Source organism: Hippoglossus stenolepis, chromosome 20 (genome assembly GCF_022539355.2).
Source record: "Hippoglossus stenolepis isolate QCI-W04-F060 chromosome 20, HSTE1.2, whole genome shotgun sequence".
NCBI classification, from domain to species: Eukaryota; Metazoa; Chordata; class Actinopteri; order Pleuronectiformes; family Pleuronectidae; genus Hippoglossus; species Hippoglossus stenolepis.
In genome coordinates, this window is record NC_061502.1 from 3,775,679 (window position 1) to 3,795,674 (window position 19,996).

General features: G+C 41.5%; 1 protein-coding gene across 1 annotated transcript in view; it reads left to right on the forward strand.

The window, feature by feature from the left end:
• Positions 1–419: 419 nt before the first annotated feature.
• The window catches only part of tnfrsf21 (tumor necrosis factor receptor superfamily, member 21), a 43,856-nt gene continuing 24,279 nt past the window's right edge, over positions 420–19,996 (forward strand). The window contains exons 1-3 of the mRNA XM_035144520.2: positions 420–916; positions 10,258–10,939; positions 15,074–15,655. Coding sequence (XP_035000411.1) covers positions 890–916; positions 10,258–10,939; positions 15,074–15,655 — 1,291 coding nt within the window. The 5' untranslated portion in view covers positions 420–889. The remainder of the gene's footprint in view (positions 917–10,257; positions 10,940–15,073; positions 15,656–19,996) is intronic.

Below are 19,996 nucleotides of genomic sequence, written 5' to 3' on the forward strand. Positions count from 1 at the left end.
TCCATGATTAACTTGTGTGTGCATGGAGGAGTCATTGTTTATCTATCTATCTATCTATCTATCTATCTATCTATCTATCTATCTATCTATCTATCTATCCATCCACTCTATCTATCTATCTATCTATCTGTCCGCATATCTATCTATCCATCATCCATCCTCCATTTGCATATCTACTTATCTCAAAATCCTGATAATAATAATAGGAATTACACTAAACCCTGTCTAAAGTTGTAATTTTTCCCTTTTTCTTTCGTCTCTTTGTTTTATGTACATATACATAAAAGAACTAAAGACAAAATAGGTCTAAAATGTGGACGACAGTAAAACACAAGTTGCATACGCCACAGTCCATTATGACACATGTCCCCCGTCTCTCTCTAGATGCAGCCGGTGTCCTACACACGTGCGTTGCCCTATCCCGGCGCCGCCATTGGCTGCGTCTCGTCACCAGCCCCCCCATCCCAGTCCATACGTCACCGCGGCTGTAGCGGTGAGCTCCGCAGAGCCGCACAGACACAGAGGAGGAAGCCGCACAGCGCTGAGACCAGCCCGGACAGCACAGGACAAGACGGGGAGAGGCGGCGGTCCCACAGTGGCCCTCATCCGTCAGTGCTATGGCACACACCGCGGCGCTCCGCGTGAACCAGGCCCTCATGCGGGACTACCTGAGACCGATACCCGCGCACCTGGCGCCGCAGACCGGTGTGAGACACTGCGGTAGAGCCTGACGCTGCATCAGCTGCTCTCCTCCAGCAAGCCGAGGAGGAGGAGGAGGAAGGAGGAGGAGGAGGAGGAGGAGGATGAGAAACATCTAGTGATGAGAAGTGTTTCTCCAGCAGACAACTCCGACAAGGACCTCAGCATCCTCGTCTCTTAAACCAGGACCATGTCTGCCATGTGTGTGTCGGTGGTGGTGAGTAGCCCGCACCTCATTTCATTCACCCTGGCTCTTCGTCTTTATTCTCATCCAGCAGGTTTTCCCTCTTTTAAAGGGCCAGTGCCTGTTTTTCTCGTCCTCCCCCGTCCCAGACTGAAGTTTTAATCAACTATCTTAAAAAATGTTTCCAAGTCTGACTGTATTATAAACCCCAGACCGGCAGATTTATTTATTCTCCTCATGATTCAACATCTCATCAGCGTAATTCATTCCTATCTGTGGGTGAGCAGCACAAAAGAGTCTCCAGTGGAAGGATGGAGAAAGAGATGGGACTCAGCAGCCTATTGTTTACCCTGTGAACAACTGGGAATGCCAGTCAATGCAGATTCTTATCTGGAGACTGTCACAACAAAGACATGGTTTGATTTCACAAGTAAACAAGCAAGGGAGAGAAAATTATTAAGATTCATTTAGTTTAGTTAGATAAATGAGAAATCAAATCCTGAGGCACGTTTTTCTTTTTTTTTAATAGAAAAGGAATATTTTATTATTATACCATCAGATATTCCTGCATTTTTTTATTTTTATATATTATTTAATCATCATTTAGTGTCAATGATGGATGCATTTTTTTCATGCCAGTATAGTCACTATGTTGTGATCTGTGCTGACATCATAGTGGTGTCAGTAGCTGCTGGAGATCAAAGTCTCACCATCCTCCGTGAGTCAGATGAGGATCAGGCACGAAGCCTGTCCCTTTGTCTTCTCACAAAGCAGGAAGGGCTGTAGCCAAGTCGAGGTGTGACTTAAGTAAACAGAGGGTCAAGTCTGCCTGTTGACGTCCAATCAGGATGCTCAGTGTCGAGCGAGCGTCTAATTCACTTTGAAGGACTTTTTAATGGAATTTTAAAGGTTTGAGTTTGTTTTGTTTTTGGCATTAAGAAAAGAAAAATTGGATGTCTTCAAAATGGATTTGAATTTGTTGTCAAACTGTCGCTGCATCAACAAAGCATTTCCTCAGGGTGATTACTATGCAGAGAGCTTTGGCATGTGGGGATTAATTTCACTTACATTTATAACAAGGTTTGTTTACGGCCACACATTTATTTTTACAACTGATCGCCCCCTGTTGTTTAGCTGCAGTACTGGTCATGAACCCGCCAACTGTCGCTCATGCCCCGATCACTACTGCACAGACTCTGGCTAAAAATACAGTGCATATAAGATAGCCACATGTGTATCTCGGATATTTTGGCTTCATTTCTGGATAGTGGAGACATGGTCGTCCATCTTTATACACAGTCTATGCTGCTGACTGAGAACCACAGCGGATGATGAGGTTTAGGTGTAGGCTTCTTCTGCAGTTATTCAAAGGGTCAATGACTGTTGTCATACCCATGTACTTGTTTACAGAGGGTCCGTCTGCGGGCAGCCCATCCTTTGGAGCTGCGTTAAAACTGTGTGTGTCCATACATATTACATTTTTTTGTGGCAAAAGTAAAAAAAAACTCCTTAAAGAATAGATTGTGATACTTGTGGATCACCTCCCGTAATAGTCCCACTATTAGGTCACGGCATATCTGAAATATGTTGATTCTAAGGAAAGTCAGTGAGGGCCATTTAAGTTATCAGACTTGATGCACTATTTAGTGCACTGCAACACAAAAAAAGTTTACAACTTAAACCACTGCCTATGTTCAATCTGTTTCATCTGCAGTATCTGCTTTATACACTTTGAATGATACAAAACCTGCTGTAATGTGAAATACACTCACTTTACAAATACACTGTATGGACATATTTCCAAACCGGGAGCCTAAAGGCTGTGGAGACCAGTGTTTGCATGAGCTCAGGTCCTCCTGGTGCGTCCTGCCTCAGTCATTAACCTCTACACAAATAACCATCGCTGCCTATTGTCAGTGATAAATTCAGCGCGACTGAATCCAAACAGAGTCTCTCTCTGTGAGCTGAAATGAGGAAGAGACAAGGACACACAGCAACAGGTGCTGCTGCGCTGCCAGGCATGTGGGTGGACATGTGTGTGTATTTGTGTAGGGGGAGGGGGAAAGTGCACATAGGAGGGCATGTGTGTATTTTGTGAGGTTTCGTCTGCCAGTGTGTGCATGTCTGTGTCTGTGTGTGTGTTTATGGTGAGCCCTACTTTAATTGGATAGTAATTACGGCTTAATGTCTTCTGCCACACACACGCATACGCAAACATCCCACCCACAACCAAATGTTTGTATACTCACATCCCTTTATGTTACACATGTGTTTTAACACACATACACTCACAAACAAATGCACGTGCACAGAACCATCTCAAACTCCTGTTAGGCCTCTGTCCACTTCCTGCTCTGTGGTTCAGTTTGTTGCTAAGCATTGATCGCATGTCTTGTCACAGGATGAGTTCAGTTTGTGTTACCGTGCCGTTTGGTGCAGCTTCATGTCATAAGTCTGTCAGACAGACAGCTCTGGATGTTGACAGCTTATATGTGTTGGCAGGCGGCCTGTCTTGCCACGTGCATGTGAACCGCTTATTTTAAGATGTTGTTAAGAAATGTGAAAACACTAAGATGTGCTTCTGCTAGTTATCTCAAGTTTCATTTGCCCTCTGTGGGGCAATCGCTACTGATTGCTCCAGATCAATTTTTTTGTGCTGAGTACCCAATAATCTATCAAACTAACTACTTTATTCATTTTGAGATATTTGTATAAACTGTAATTATATAATACAATGATATAAAATATAGCAGCAGGTTGACAGCAGCAAAGAATTAGTAAAGAACACCAATAAAACACAATACAAAACCACTATAAAAGGAGATTCCAGCTATTTAGAATTGCACCTAATCCAAATCGAAGATATTCTGAGGTTTAAGTCATATGGGTGAAAAGAAATTCTGGAATCTACATTTCCAATAATACAACTCCAGCAGGTCGCTCTCCATGACAACAGAAATTGAGCTGGATGTAGTGGAGTAGCTCTTTAAACTGCAGTTCCTGTCATGGACACTAGACGCTAGTTTCAACATTTGAAATTAATGGGAAAACCCTCCGACCTGTGTTGCGAGATAAAAAGCCATTCAATTTTTTTTTACTTTATATATCTACCTTTGAGAGCCTATTTCTGCTAATGTGTACGGTTTTTTAAAGTAATAGTTTAAGCCTCGATGGCTTGATTGACAGGTGTGTCAGCCTGCCACGTTCAGTAAGGGTGGTTGTTGCCTGTTCACCTCACCCCAGCTCTACCCGGGCTCGGCTCAAAATATGGAGAAATGTAAATTTGTAGTTCTAGCACTTGAAAAAGTATGAGTGAAGTCAAATATCATATGTTTTTTGTACGATCAAAAAAAAAGGTCAAAGTCAAAAAAGGAGGTTAAGGCACTGCTGTTTGTGACCTATAAGTTCCCTCTCTGCTGTGTCTCTGGACCGACCTGCTCGCCGCTGCTGGAGGTAGAATTACAGGCTGTTTTGCCCCGAGTCAAAGAGTTGAGGGGGGTGAGGTGTTTGTTTCATTGAGTGTGTCTGTGTGTGTGTGTGTTAGTGTGTGTGTTTGCGTGCGTGCGTGCTGTGGGTGGGTAAGGTCAACAACAAGAACCTGCCCTGCAGTGGTGCAGTGGTGCCACTCTGTTGCCTGTTTGATGAAAACAAGAGCTGTCTGACCACCCAAGGACTCCACCCTCAGATCTCTTCCTTTACCCTGTGATCTGTTTCTTTACTCCGTCACACACACTTACACACACACACACTCCTGAATGCAACTTAATATTGTGTCTCCGCCCCAAGTAGATGCAGGCGTGTACGTAACCTACTGGTGCTGCAGAGTTTGATAGTTTTGGAGCACAGACCACGAAGGTTCAGCACAAGTTAACATCTGTTACCATCTCTGTGAACAATCACAGGTACAAAACAAGTACACGTCAAGCAAATTACTTTCAAGGCACACTTGAGATAAACACTGTCTGTGTTGCAAGGACATTGTAGCTGTTAATGATAATACATTCAAATTAGCAGTTCAATTCTCTCTCATGAAGTTTGTATCATCATAAATGTACATAAATATGTATATTGGATTGAGACAGTGCGTAAATCACTAATAAGAAAAAGATCACCAGCAAGTTCTATAGGGCTTCATTTGCCTTAGTTGAAAGTTATAACGTTTCTGTCTGAGCTAGCTAGCTTGACGTACTGAGAAAAAATGGATGTTCCGTAAGAATTTGGTGATCGATGTATAGACTTGCACAACAGTCATCTACCAAGTAGAATAGCAATAATGCATCATGAATTCCCGTCACATTCAAGTAGGTACCCAGAACCTCATATCACAGTCCACACACACAAGTGGCTTCGTTTCAAACACACAAAGTATCACAGGGGTTATACAGTGGTAAACTCGTTCAAGACAGATTATTTGTCGCACGACCAACATATTTGTCCTAAGATGTCCATGTGTTTCAAACTCTACACCCCTAGATTGCTCTCTCCAATCCCAAGATAACCCACATGACATCAAGTTTATTTTGAATCTAGAAGGCATCATACAAACACTGATCTTCATTTGTAACAAAACACAACACACCTTTCACCATGTGTCTGCCAGGGGGGCACAGTGTTGGTTCTCATCCCTGTTGCTGCACCAATGTTTCCTAGTCACAGGAGCCTGCACAGTGGCTAGTAGAACTCAGGTTTATGGGCAGTGCGGCAAGATTCAGAGACAATGCTGGCATAATAGAGGAAAGCTGGCAGTACTTAGGCTGAAATGGACTCATGCATTGCTGATCTGAAGTGGCTCTGCAGACAGTGTCTGTTGTCCTAATGGCAAATGCAGGGACACAGGTGATTGTGTATTTGTGTTTGTTGGTACAACCACTGAAAGACACACACTGTGACCAGTTGTGAACGTCTGTTTTCTTGCTGTTATCTTACCGCACTCCCTCCCTGACATGCCGAATAGCAGCCATTGCAGTAATTATCTTCATTGGCTTAAAACCTTAGCTGCAGACTGAGCCAGGTCATCTGAGATCAGTCTGCGCCCAGACTAGCTTCTTCACAAGCTGAGATGAAGATAGCTCTTTCGCATGTTTCTATTCTATGAGCTATAGCACATGTAAGCTTGGTGTATACAGCTCTTTATTTAGTGGAAAGTATTACCAGACTGACATTAAACATAACAACATATATCATTGGGAAATCATAACATTACATTAATAATGTTATATCTATGAATCTGTTTAGTAACCAGAAGGATTTTCTTGGTCCACGTGATCAATATGTGACTTTAAACTCCAATTTCACGGAGACTATTGGTTAAATGATGAGCTTGTGATAAACCTTAAGATAACTTTAGCTTAATGTTGTGACCAACATTATGGCTTGTGTTCATCTTGTCTTGTTAACAATTTCATCACTGAACAAAGCGCTAAACAATAGTGTTTCTCATTAAAGAGTAACTTAACACCCATTAATAGCTTTACCATGTGCTAATTGACATATGACTATATGGTTAAAACACATTGTTGAAATATATGACTAACTCACTATATGGCTAAGATGTATGATTAACTAGTTATATGGCTAAAATAAATGACTAACACTAAAAATTATCATTCACTATGCTGTATTATAATTTTTTTGGCAAAGAGCCAAAAACTGTATTAAACATTTATAAGTTCTTCATTTTCTTATCATCATTAGCATTTAATTTGCATGTAGAACAATCATTTGAACATTCATACCATTCTTTGGTATTAAACTAATTAAGTGGAAGCTACTCTGACTTGTTTGGTAACTGCTTCCCACGAGAGTAAATGTTTTATTAATGTCACACCAAGTCACTGGTGGAGTCTTGCCCTAAGCACTTAGTAGGACTATGTCAATCTACCACACAGAATATGAGTTGAATAAGGTTAATATTTGGATTCTTTAATAATAACTGTTCATAACATACGTAGCATCAACCACCTGAAGACGCTGTATTTCATGTAGGTTTAATTGTTTCCTCTTGTGTTAGCGTTGCTCTATTTTGAGAGGTCTGATCAGAAACCAGATTGAATGTAAATGCTAATATATTGGCTAACGCTAATAGTACTGTCACAGACAGGTGCATGTGTCAAGCTGGAGAATGAGGGATCATTCTGTAAAACCCAAAGCATTCGTAATGAAGCAAATTTGTTGTTGACTATTAGCAGCTGGGTAGTATATTTTAATGAGCCTGTTTCTCCAGAAAAAACTATATCCGTGCCATGGGTAAATGTACGAAAGGTTTATTTTTTAATACAGCAGAACTTCCCTCCCTGATCCTCACATTAAATTGAGAGCAATACAACTGGATTATGGGGAAGTTCAGGGCATAACAATTTACAAACAAGCAGAAAGAGCCACAGGGGCACCATCCATTGTCCTATAACAAGCAGAATGTTCCCATTTAGTGCTGTGGGCACCTCCCACCAACGTTTTCACTTTGAACCTTGATGTGAATGAATGCATTGATAGTGACTGATTATGAACAGCACGTGAAGAACATGGTCTGATGTTTATGGATGAGGTTCTGAGAATGAACACAAAGAGACAAATTGGTGGTGTGGTGAAAGGACAATGGAGTGCAAGAAGAATGGGCCGCTTTATCCTTATTAGTAGAGTTTGTCTTCCTTTCACTCTAATTACGAGTTTTGTATGTCATGCTGTCTCTAAAAACCTCACTGATCTTATTTTTTTGTATGCAGTGGATTTCATTCAAACCAGGAATTACAAATAATTTAGATACATGATAACAAAGCAAACAGGATTTCATATGTGTGGCCACTTTATGCCCAATCCTATCTCGCCTCTCTTAGGAAACTGAATGCACTGGTATGACATGGGGATGACCCTGCAAGTTTTGTGTTTTGTTCAGTAGAAGAATTAAACTACAATTCCAAGTATCAGATTTCTCTGATACTTCTTCTGGGGGTCAAGATTCAAGACGCCTACTGTGTCAGACTGGCAAACATGGAGCTAAATTCTTTCCTGTGACGTGGCTGAGAGACAGCAGAATACCTGCTCGACCCTGGAGTGCACAGGAGATTGGGATGGAGTTTTCCTTGGTTTGACTTCACTGTTGCACCTGCAGTATGTAAACATATGAGCTGTGTCTCAAATTAGGGTCTGCATCCTTCGTCGCCAAATGGGGCCGACAAATGTGTCCTTCCACCCCTGAGCAAAGGAGGCTCCACGGAATGGATCCTTCCCGGCCTAACATATCCCATGATGCATTGCACTTCAGTGACAAATTGTTTTTTAGAGAGGAAATGGCGGCAGCAAGCAATAAGGAGGATGCAGACGCTGAATTGAGACACAGCTATGGTGTCTATCTCAATTCAGGGGCTGCATTTGAAGATCAATTGCATCACAGCGGCAGGACTAGACCATCCCATTTCGAAGGCTGACCAAAAACCAAGGGGTATAAAACTAAAAAACAAAACTCGTCATGTCCAACGGCAACTCTCTTGCTATATGTGATAGCAATAAGGGTGGGACATGATGGGGATGCAGATCATAGAAATCCTCCATAGACTAGACCGTCTTATTTCGATTCAGCCTTTGTAGTCTACACATAGAAGACCCCCCCCCCCCTTCATGGACTGCATAGACCATGGCCCCTGCAATGGGACACAGCTACAGTTTTATGAATGAAACTGGACCTGCAGGCCCATGGCCAGAGAAAACTGCTCTTAGAAAACTATCCTGGGCAGTCCTCGATTTTTTTCAGATTCACATTCAGATCATTATAAATGACAATGTTGACAAGTGTTGATATTTCCACTTCATTTCAAGATCTTGAAATTCAGAATTTGAGAATTCCAGTAGAGAGATGAATAATTTATGTAATTTTATGTCTAATTTTGCAAGAGGCTGTTCCACATGTCTCATAATGAAAATATTTGCAATATTGTTTTGATTCTATCTTTTTGCCAAACCACTGCATATAGTGTATTTGTGATCTAGCCAATAAAACGTAATATTACACGTTACATTTACCTTCACACATTGCAGTGGACAAATTCATTTCAAATATCTCTAAACTAATTGTTAAACAGGAGGAATAAAGAATTAGAAACTTGCCATTATAATGAGTTAACTGTCGTCAGCCTTGTAGCATTATTGGAGACACTCCTCCACCAGTCAGACCGCCTGATATTGTTGCCCTGACGTGACACACAAAGTGTGTGTGTGTGCGCGCGCGTGTGTGTGTGTGTGTGAAGTTAGGCATGTGTGGCCTATTCCCCTAAACCCAGTGAGATGTTGGCTTCCCAGCATAGGTGAGAGGGGGGCCTGAAAAAAAGTTATAGACAGTCAACTTTATGTGTCTGTGTTAAATTCTTAGTTGTGGTTGTACAGTGAGTGCATACTGTTAGACATTTAACCTTTATGGACAGGGTGAGTCAGACGATTGAGTAAATTATGTTGGGTTAACTGGGGTTCTGAATGAGGAAATTCTCCCATAAATCACATCAAAGCAGCTTCATACTAAACGACTGCATGAGGTGTGATAAAAATGTGACCTACCAGAACATTGTAACATGACACACTGCACACCCGGCTGTGAAGTTGGTGACTCCACATTGGCCTGGGTGTAAAGGCTGACTCATTGTTGGTCAGGAAACCCTTTTGGATTTGATGATGTCATGCTTTAGTTTTGTGTGTGTGTTAGTGTGTGACTAGCTGTGTAGAAACCCAGCCTCAAACATAACTATGGGTAAATTGGGTGAACATGGGGTTGCGATATGGCGCTCTTGGTCCTTCTGGCTGTGGTGGTGTCCAGGCAAGAGAAATAACAGTATCTTAACAGCTACTGCCATTGTCTGGATAATTCACTTTAAAAGACCTACTGACTTTGGTCTTCTCTTGACTCTTTCTCCAGCACTACACTTTAGCTAAAATTACCTAATCCTATATTTTGTGTGCTTAATGTCTTAAAACTTGTTAATGATACTCAGAAGCATTTATGGCCCTTAAAGGTAGACCCATTCTTAAGATCATTTGACCTGTTCTTTATCTTTGAATGAAATCTCCTAAGACAATTGCAAGTAATGAATGGCCTGTGGGCCAAATTTGACCATCCAACAGAAATACCTAGATCCCAGTGAAAATGTTTATTTTCCCTTATATTATTTGCCTACAAACATCCACACGAGTTGATATCAATCTGCAGAAATCTTAGTGCAAAGTTTATGTAAATCTCAATAAATAAGATTCCAAAACCTTTTTCTTAATATGTTCTAATGCAACAGGACTCAACCCATAAATGGAGCACATCAGGTGGCAGCCAGTCAGTAGTTTTTTTGCCCAGTATATCTTTAATCTATTTCTAATGTTTCCTTCTCTTCTCCACTCAGCTCTTATATACAGTGTTGATTGACATCTCAGCCCGGGTTTTGACCACAACAAGCCAAGCTGACCAGCTCGTCCTATCTCCCCGCCACTACCAGCATACCGACCCCAGCTCAGGCACCCAGCTGGTCTGCGACAAGTGCCCGGCTGGCACCTATGTGTCCTTACATTGCTCCCCCACAGCTGTGAGGGAGTGCAGCCCGTGTCCTGGGGGCACCTTCACACGGGGCGAGAATGGAGTCCAGCAATGCCATCGCTGTCGGGCTCCGTGCCCTACGGGCTTTGTTGAGAAAGCCAGCTGCACGGCCACCCAGGACCGTATATGCATTTGTCCACCCAACAGCTACTTGTCGGTGGATAGTGCACAGTGTAAACCCCACTCACTGTGCCCTGTGGGGACAAGGGTAAAAAAACGAGGCAGCGCAACAGAGAATGTGGTCTGTAAACCATGTACCAAGGGGACTTTTTCAGATGTGCGTTCAAGTTTGGTGAAGTGCCGAACCCACACAGACTGCCAAGCCCAGGGGCTGGTGCTGCTCACCCCAGGGACTAGAGAGACAGATAATGTTTGTGGACCCTCCTCTTTATCTTCGTCTGTTTCGACAACCACCTCACCTGGGCCTTCACAGGATGTGCTTGAACGCCAAACTTCTTCATTAACGTCACTGAATGGACCTGCACATGAAGGTGAGAGCAAGTTGCATAGTCTTCTTTTTTTTTTTACCATTTAGTTAATGGCAGTATACAATTATTTCCATATAGTAAATGTGTCATGTATTTTTAGAGAAATGTTTAGACAGTGGCCTTGGAATGAGCTAACAGCTATTAGCCTAAGTATGAATGTACCTTCCTCATTCATTTCAACATTGTCAGCACCATAGGTCAACATTTTGGGTAGAAGGATTATTCTCTGTCTTGTGTATGTGAGAATATGACAAGCGATTAGCCTAGCTTAGCGCAAAGAGTAGTAGCATTGGGAAAGTGCTAGCTTGGCTTTATTTGTGGCTCAAACCTAATTCAATTGCACTGATCTGTACATTGCATCTTATTTGTTTAATATTTAATAAAATTTGTATTGTAGATGAACATTTAGAGCATATTTTATCCTTCTTCCTCCAGTCTTCAATTTAAATGAGGCTAATTGGCTCCATGCACCAGTGTCATAAACTTTATTTATGCTGTTTCCTTAAAGGATATGTGTAAAAGATTTTAACATTAATAAAGCAGCAAGCAACTATTTTCGATGAAAATGATACTGAAGTAAAGACGTCTTGAGCAGAGAATGAGGTCACACTCCGTTTTTGTGTTATAATCCGAGCTTCTGTGTACTTTGTTGTGGTAGCTGGTCAAACTGCTCATGCATGTTAGTGCATGCGAGTTCCTCAATAGCAGGACCTCTGAAAATAGCCCCTTTCACTCTAGACAAAAAACAACAGGAACACATGCTCACATATGGCTTTTGTCTTCAAGGTGAACAGGTCCGATCATTTTTTATTCCCTGGTCAAATGACAGTGCAGTAGTCTCAATTATTGGTCCGATCAGCCGCTAAGTAAAATGGGACCTAGTCGGCAGCTCTAATTTTAGAGCTATGATGTCTCGAGGAGCACAGTTTTTTGGGTACTCAGGGTCACTTTAATCATTTGTGAACTGTAAGAATTACCTGGCTGAGAACTAAAAGGGAGGAGGAAGCATTTGTTTTGTTCTGAGATGCTGGTGCTAATGAAACCCCTAATGGCAGCGAATATTGTATACAAGAGTGTAAAAGAAACAGCTTATAACATCTTTGCAACAGGAATTTATTCTGCCTTTCATTGCCATTAGGAATTGTTTATTTAAAATGGGAGCTGAAGATTTTTTGGCCTCAGATCGTATTCAGATCTACTTCACTCTTTATACACAACATTGTAGGTTAAATTGTAAATCATAAAATGTCCATAAATCTTCACTCAGTAATCCATAGTGACAAATTGAAAATTTGTTTATAGATTGTTTTTGAAAACATAAAAATTATGAAAACATAAGAATATAAAAAAAACGTATATCCCTTGTATACAAAAGTACTGCTGCCAAAGGGGCTTCTACTATGTTTTGAATTAATTAGTGTAAATGAATGGATCAAAAATGAAATTTGTATTCATTGTAAAAATCTACAAACCATTAAGTATGCAAGGAATGCATTTGTCTGAATACTTTCTGAAGCCACATCATACATTTTTAATGACCTGTTCACACAGATTGTTGTTGATGTCTTTACAACTGTGTATTATCTCTAAAGTTGCTGTTGTAGCATTACCACATCAATGACACACACAATTTCCCTGTGGTAATACACAAAGTGAAGGGCATTTGTAGTCAGGGAAACAAAGTGGTTGCAGTTCCTTATCTCAGGAATGCTACTACTTGCAGTTAGGAGGAGTTATGGGTGTTTCTCTCTTCCTTTGTGACCCTTCTTTTCCACCGCCCCCTCCCTCCTTCCGAGAAAGTGACAAATACCTCCCTCTCCCCTTTGTCTTCTTGTTGTCTGCCCTCCTTCGTCATCTATTACCGTTTTTACGTCATTCTTGTCTCAGTCAGTCTGCCGGTCATTTCTCAGAATCAACCATCCATGTACCCCTCCTCCCATCACTGATACCTATAATACTGTCACTGCTGTTTGTGCTGGCAGGGGATCGATGGCTTCCCACACAGTCAATTTGACCTCGTCTGTGCTGTAAAAGGGAAAGTGGGGGTGGGCGACTGGGGATGTTACATACTCATGGCTGTTAATTTTCACCTGTTTTACTAGTGGAGAATGGGTAGGATCACCATGTGAAGGGAGGAAAAGGAGCAGGGAATAAGTTGTACTGTGTGCACAAATGTCATGGCAGCATGTAGACTGTTATTTAGTGATCCCACACCCCAAATATGCTGCCTGTGTTGTTGATAAAACAGCAATAAAACCAGGTGACCATGGCTAACATTAACAAGCCAGTTATGCCCACACAACATTAAAACAAGATAGATTTGGAATATTGAGAAGTTGCATGTCTCCTCGCTTGGAAGAGGCTGACCTCCTCCCTCCACCTCCCCAATGCACCATGCTAACATGTTACTGGACCAGTCTCACAGCTGAACACAGAGGAGATCAGCCAACCACCCTGCTGTCAGTAACATGGCAAACAAGCTGAGGTGATATTAAAGTATCTAAGCTTTATTGGAATTAGTAACGGTAATGTAATCACTCAGTTTCAAACTGTTATCACTTACCACCATTGTTACTAAGAAAATGAATCACATTAATGTAACGTTTTATTAAAAAAATGAGTGACTGCCCAACACTGGCCATATGCCTGCTCCATATACTACGATGTTCATGTCCCCGCAAATTAGAAAAGTGAAATTTTCACTTTCAAAGTTTCACAACTCACGCCCTCTCTCAGTTTGACCTTACATTGTTCAAGATATTTAGATAAAGGCAATTAAAGACTTTAATTTGGGGATTAGACTTAGTTTGTGTACCTGCCTGCTGATAAGAGGATTACACGGATTAACACACATCCAGGTGAAAATCCTAAAAACATTCAGCAGATCATTTATGATCTAATGCCATTATACTACACCAGTACAAGCACACAGCCACATCTGTAATCAATACAGATTACTTACACTACTTATATTGACTGCTCATTACATGTCCGCTAAAGGTTATGTCAAACAGTCCTAAGTGTTCTTTTCCCAGAGACTTATTTGGCTGCAAATCGTTAGCCAAATTGACCAAACTCCCTCTCACCTCTATGTTTTTGTGTTTTTAATTAATCCTTCAATTGATGCCTGAGTCTGATTGTAATCACCCTTGCTTAACCTTAATTCAGGAATGCACTGTAGGGTGAGCAACTCAGATCTCATCCACTGTGAGATTACGAGCACAGCTGGGGCAGAACATGGCAGGAGGAGGAAAAGCAGATAAATGCTTTTGTTGCAGTTAAGGGAATACACATAGATGATTGTAATGATGATGTCAACAAACTTTAGTCACCCAACTCAGGTTGAACTTTCATATTCACTAGTGTAATTAAAACTCTTCGTTTACCTGCTTCTGGCTGTAGAACAAGCTGCCTAATTGAATTGGTCAGCAGAATCATTTTCTGTCTCTTTAAAAAAGGCTGGAAGACCTATCTCCTCCAAAATCATAGCATCTTTAGCGACTAGATACAAAAATGTGCGTTAGAAATGTTCATTTCTGAAGCACCTGAATTGTATTATTGTGGCCCTGTTCATACCTGGCAGTAATACGCATCTTTGGTGATCTAATCACAAGCAGACAGCTCCAAGTACAGATGTGAATGTTCCCAAGATGCATTGAGGACACATCTTATCCCTCAGACCTCACATGGAGGTGGTCTGGGCTGCATATGGCATTCCTTTAGCAGTCTCAGAATTCATTAATAACCATTTTAAGGGATAATCTATCTGTGTTAAGAAAAGGCTCATATTATTGAACACCAGAATTGGACTGACTCTAGTTTGGAGAATACTGCCCACCCAAGGATGGAGTGAGTCAGCAAGCAAAGCAGTTAATTTAGAGCACAAGCTGAGGTTAATACTTCTTCCATTTGTGGGCCAGATTATAGTGTTAGTATTCCCTCCCCTGATGCCTCCTGTTTTCATTTTCTGGGTTGGGCAAATCTCTTGAGGGAGTGAATTTTATTCCCTCTCTCTATGTCTGTGTGTCTCTCATCTCTTACCTATGTACTATCTTATTTCTTCGTGTTCTCTCATGCCTCCTCATCTTGTTTGTTCTATCTTTGTCTCCATCTATCTCCCTGTCTCTTTTATCACAGGTATCTACAGCCAGTCAGCACCCATGCCACTGAGGGAAAGCCCGGGATGGGAAAGCCACCGTACAGAGGGGCTTAGTCACCCCGGCACTCCCATCCCACAAAACCGGGGTCCCCCAAGGACTCTACCACCCCCAGCTGGAAAGCAACCAATGAATAGTGAGCACCAGAGGGGGCAACCCAATTCGGACTCTGTGCCAGGGCCCAACAAGCAGGCAATGGAGGGTCTTGAGGTTGCTGAGGTAGTCCAAGTTGGGACAGGTACCAGCAAGGTTGCGGAGCAGGGGAGTGAAGTTGGTGGAGGTGGTATCTCCAGCTACTACAGGCCCACACGTAGGGGGTCCCCAAGGCCAAGTACTCATAATCACTTTGACATCAATGAACACCTGCCCTGGATGATTGTGCTGCTCCTGCTGCTGGTTTTGGTTGTAATTGTGGTGTGTAGCGTGAAGCGGAGCTCTCGGGTGCTGAAGAAGGGCCCAGTGCAGGATCCCAGTAGCATCATTGAGAAGGCGATTCAGAAGAAACCATCTCAGCCTCCAATGCAGGTCAAAGAGAAGTGGATCTACTACTCCAACGGCCAGGGTGAGTCTGCTTTCTCTTTGACTTCTCAACGAATGGTTCTACTAAAGGAGTGTGAGCCTCCTTTGATTCTCCGATTGGCGAAAAATTGAATGAAAAACCAACAAAGAATGTCAGTAAGGTGTTGGTCCATCACAAGCTACCAATAAAATGTTTTCCAAGGCGGTGGAACTCTTCTGTGCTCTGATGATTGTGTTGGAGAGTAGGGCTGAACGATATATCGAAAATGTATCATTATCGCGATATCAACGTGCGCGATATACGAATCACAAAAGACGGCTTAAACTGCATGCATTAAAATGCCTTCACACTCTCCATGTCAAAATATTTGGCCAATCAGATGGAGGCCTGCTGCCCTGGATGCTAAATTAAAGATATTCAGATCATTGACAGGTTTTTCCGTCAACGAATCATTGTCGGAAGAAGAGAATAAGAAGAGGATAGAGAGAGAACAGAGAACTGCGAGGCGGCTCCCTCAAATCTCACTCCACCTCCTCCGACTAAATTCTATGTGGAAACTTCTAGTGATCGCGTTTGCCCCGAGTTATTGTTATTAGTTGTGAAGCTGTCCAGAGACTGGCTATTTAGTGAATAAATGTAGCTAGCTTACTACGCAAGAAAATGACGCTGACATTCTTAGGCCTGCAACCTAAGCACTCATCACTCTACAGTTTTCACTAAGCACAACACCAGACCATTCATTCTTGAACATTTTATGTTTATTCATATTTGTTTAAGCTGTACTACAAAAACTGCCTTGTTACCTCTCTGGTTACATTTAAATACAGTACTTTCAACATCAGGTCACAGGGCATTTCACAAACTGTGCCTCTTGTTCACACTGAACTTGGAAAGCTGGGTTTTAAAAGGTATTTCCAGTCACACTTACATGTGCTTTTTCTTACTGTGTAAAGTGTATATACGTGAATTATCTGTGCTTATTTTTGTACATAGGTCAAAAAAAGAGCCAGATCTCTGAACTATTGTGTTTAAAAAATGGACATAACATAAATAAACACTGTGACATGCCCTCAGAGAGAGTATCATATCACAGCTTTTCCAGTGTTTTTCTAATCTCAGGACTCATCTCATGTCCTGCATCTGCTACATGGGAGGTTGTGGATTCTTAGTTGCACACCGTGTCTCGTTCTGGTGTACTGACACGCATTAGTCCGGCTCCTGAGGAGTGTAGAACCGTCTGCTGATCTGATCACAGTCATGCAGGTTTCTGATCCAATCAATTATGCCCCACATGCTGATGAGGGCAGTGGTTACACAATCAAGGTCATGACCCTGTTGTAGTACCACACTGCTGTCCAGCCCTAACACACACTCAGGTTTCCACACTGCTCTCAGTTCTCCAATTTCATCTCAGTGTCTCCTTCCTATCCTCTCCTCTTTTGTCATCCTTCTCCCTTCTGTCTTATCGTTTTCTCATTTCTTTCTCTGGCTCTTTTGTCCCCTTTTTCTTTCATGCACTTTACCTTCCATTCAACTCCTCCTGTCTTCCTTCTCTTCTCATTCACAAGCCTCATCATTTTTTACTTTGAATTTCTTTGACTTTATCTTATCTCTGTCTCTCTTTACATGCTCTTCTAAGGTCCATCTCATTTTTGTTTTTGTTTTTTGTGTTACTATCTGCCCTCCTTTTTCATTCTCCGTTTCCCCTCTTCACTTATCTTCTTCCTCTCTCACTCCATTATCACTGGCACCCCCTGCAACTTCTTTGTCCTGTTTGTTGACACTGTGGCTATCAACGAGAAGTGAACATTTTGCCCCACAGCTGAGCTCTCGATTTCACAGTGAAAGAGAGAAAGAAACTCAGGGGACAACTCCCGCCTGACTCTCCACTTTGAAACTGTGTTTCTGTGTGTAAGTGTGTATGTGTGGGTTTTTGTGTGAGAGAAAGTGTAAGTGTGCGTGTGTGTGTTTGTGTGAGAGAGAGTGTAAGTGTGTATGTGCTATGATAAGCTGAGCCACCCGCCACCCTCTCCCTGCTCCCTCCGTGACTGACCACAGAGAACTGGAATAATCTGGTTTTAGCTGCACTGGGGTTGTTGCTTGGTTGGCAAAGCACATTAGTGGGTCAATCGGACAATAAAAAGAGCGATAAAGAGAAGGAAATACAGAGAGAGAGAGATAGTGGAGGAGTTGTGTATTGTTAGACTAGATACCTAAAGGATAAAGTTAAGTTTTTACCACTGTCCATTGCAGTTATGTTGATTTCAAATCCCTAATCAAAAGAACTGTTGTTCTTAAAGCTGCAGTAATGGATAGTCTGTGTATGAACAATTGATCAGTGGTAATGGGAAAGTGCTTTACTTAAAGTGATGAACACGCAAAAAAGTTATACCCAACAGTGCAGTTCCTCTCAGCTTTATGGTAAACTGGTTCTCTCTCAAAAGCTGGTATACTGACTTTGTGCTATCCACTCCGCACTAAGGTTTGGCAATTTCTGGCTGATTTTCTGGACTATTTGTTATTTTATTTTGCTAATATAATGGTCTGCATCCTGGAAATGAATTATAATGTATAATTTATATACCTAGGAACTGGCTATGAATATATATATATATTCATTCATTCAGGCCCTCCTGACTTGATCACCTGTTCTTTCTCTCTCACTCACGCAAACACACACAGACACATACACACATATGTACACAGCATCATCGCATGCATCTGTAAACTCAGACTTAGTTAAAAACAAGATGATTTGGTCTTCACGAACACATTGGTGATGCATTTTAATACCACGAATTTAATACTGTCCACTTGTGGTCAGATCTCTAAAGACGGTTGTTGATACCAAGTCTGAACAGGGCCTTACAGTATTATGTGTATTTTGTTGTACCTACCTATTTTTGATGTGCATGCCCATGTTCTCAATCTACAGTTGTTGGCCTGATGGTGGCAGAATGGAGAATTTTAGCATTTTGCCCAACCCTAATCCGCACCAAACAGGAGGCAGCTAAAGTTAGCATCTAGCTGGTTTATAAGTGGATCATTTAGAAGCAAAGCAAGGCATCAGGTGAGACCAAAGTTGAGTTAAAAGCACAACTTCAGTTGAATGCTAATAGTTATCTGAGTCTGCTGGTTATGTAAATAAGCAACTGCTTGCTTGTTTGTCATAACAACTTTATGAGGTTATAACAGTTTATAAGCATGTCAGGGTCGTACTGAAAGCTTGTTCTGCTGCCTTCAAGTGGTCAAAAAAAAAGAAAAAATTCAATTAATGGTGCTTTAATGTTGTTCCGTTGTAATTAAAGAGGATCTCATATCCACTTTAATTTCCTGACAATGGCTATAACTTAAAACAATGCAAATAACTAAAGTAATTACATAATTAGTGGGAAAATTGGCAACATTGAGCTGCCTGTTCCCTGCAGATTTAATTTCACAGGACGTCTGGATTCTCTTGCAACAGTGCCTCTCACTCCTTGTCCTCACAATTGAGAGCACTGCTGGCTTTTAAACTGGACACAAAACAAAGTTCCACGCGTCTGTTACAATACCAATTTACATGAGTGCTTAAGTTATTAAAACTATATGGTCATGGTTTCTGAAAGATGTTGGTAGGAGACAGGAACGCATCTATGGTAGCAGATAATGATTGGAACTGATTCTGATCAGTTTGAATTGATAAAAAAAATGTCTTCTGTCTTATACAGATATGTTCATAGATGATATTGCCAGTACTATTGTTGACAGCAGGACTAAAGCTAAAGCTACTAAAGAATTTATATAATGATGCTCATTTTTGTCACCTATGCTGCCACCCTCACAAATTACTTCCTTTTTTCCAACCTCTGCCACTACGGGTAAATATTTGTGGAAAGATAACTAGATAAAACTAGATTTGTGTGTCTCTGTGTAAGGTGTGTGTGTATGTGTCTTTTGATTGGGTGAGTAATTCTGTGCCCATGTGTATGCATTTATCTGGAGATGTACGTATGCACATGCAACACAAACAGCCATTTTACACTGTTTTTTAATCTCTGGAAAATAAAACAAAACAGCTTCTTAATCCTTCCAAGGTGCACAGCTGGCTCCCCTTGAAGGTTGTAATGCCCCTTTACTAGGGGCAATAAAGGAAAAAAAGAAAGGGAAATGTCAAAGCGCAGATCACACACATACAGTACTTGGCATTTTCGAAACCCACCAGGAAGTAGTGAAAACTGCTACTCCTTCACAGCAGGACCGAATGGGGCATTCCAGGGCCACAGGCCAGATTTTTATTGCACAGGATCTGAAAGACTTATTTGTTTATCTGTAACGAGGGTGCTGCAGTCAAATGAAATGAAAGGGAATCACAACAAGGTTGTATAAAGGTTAGTTTAAGGC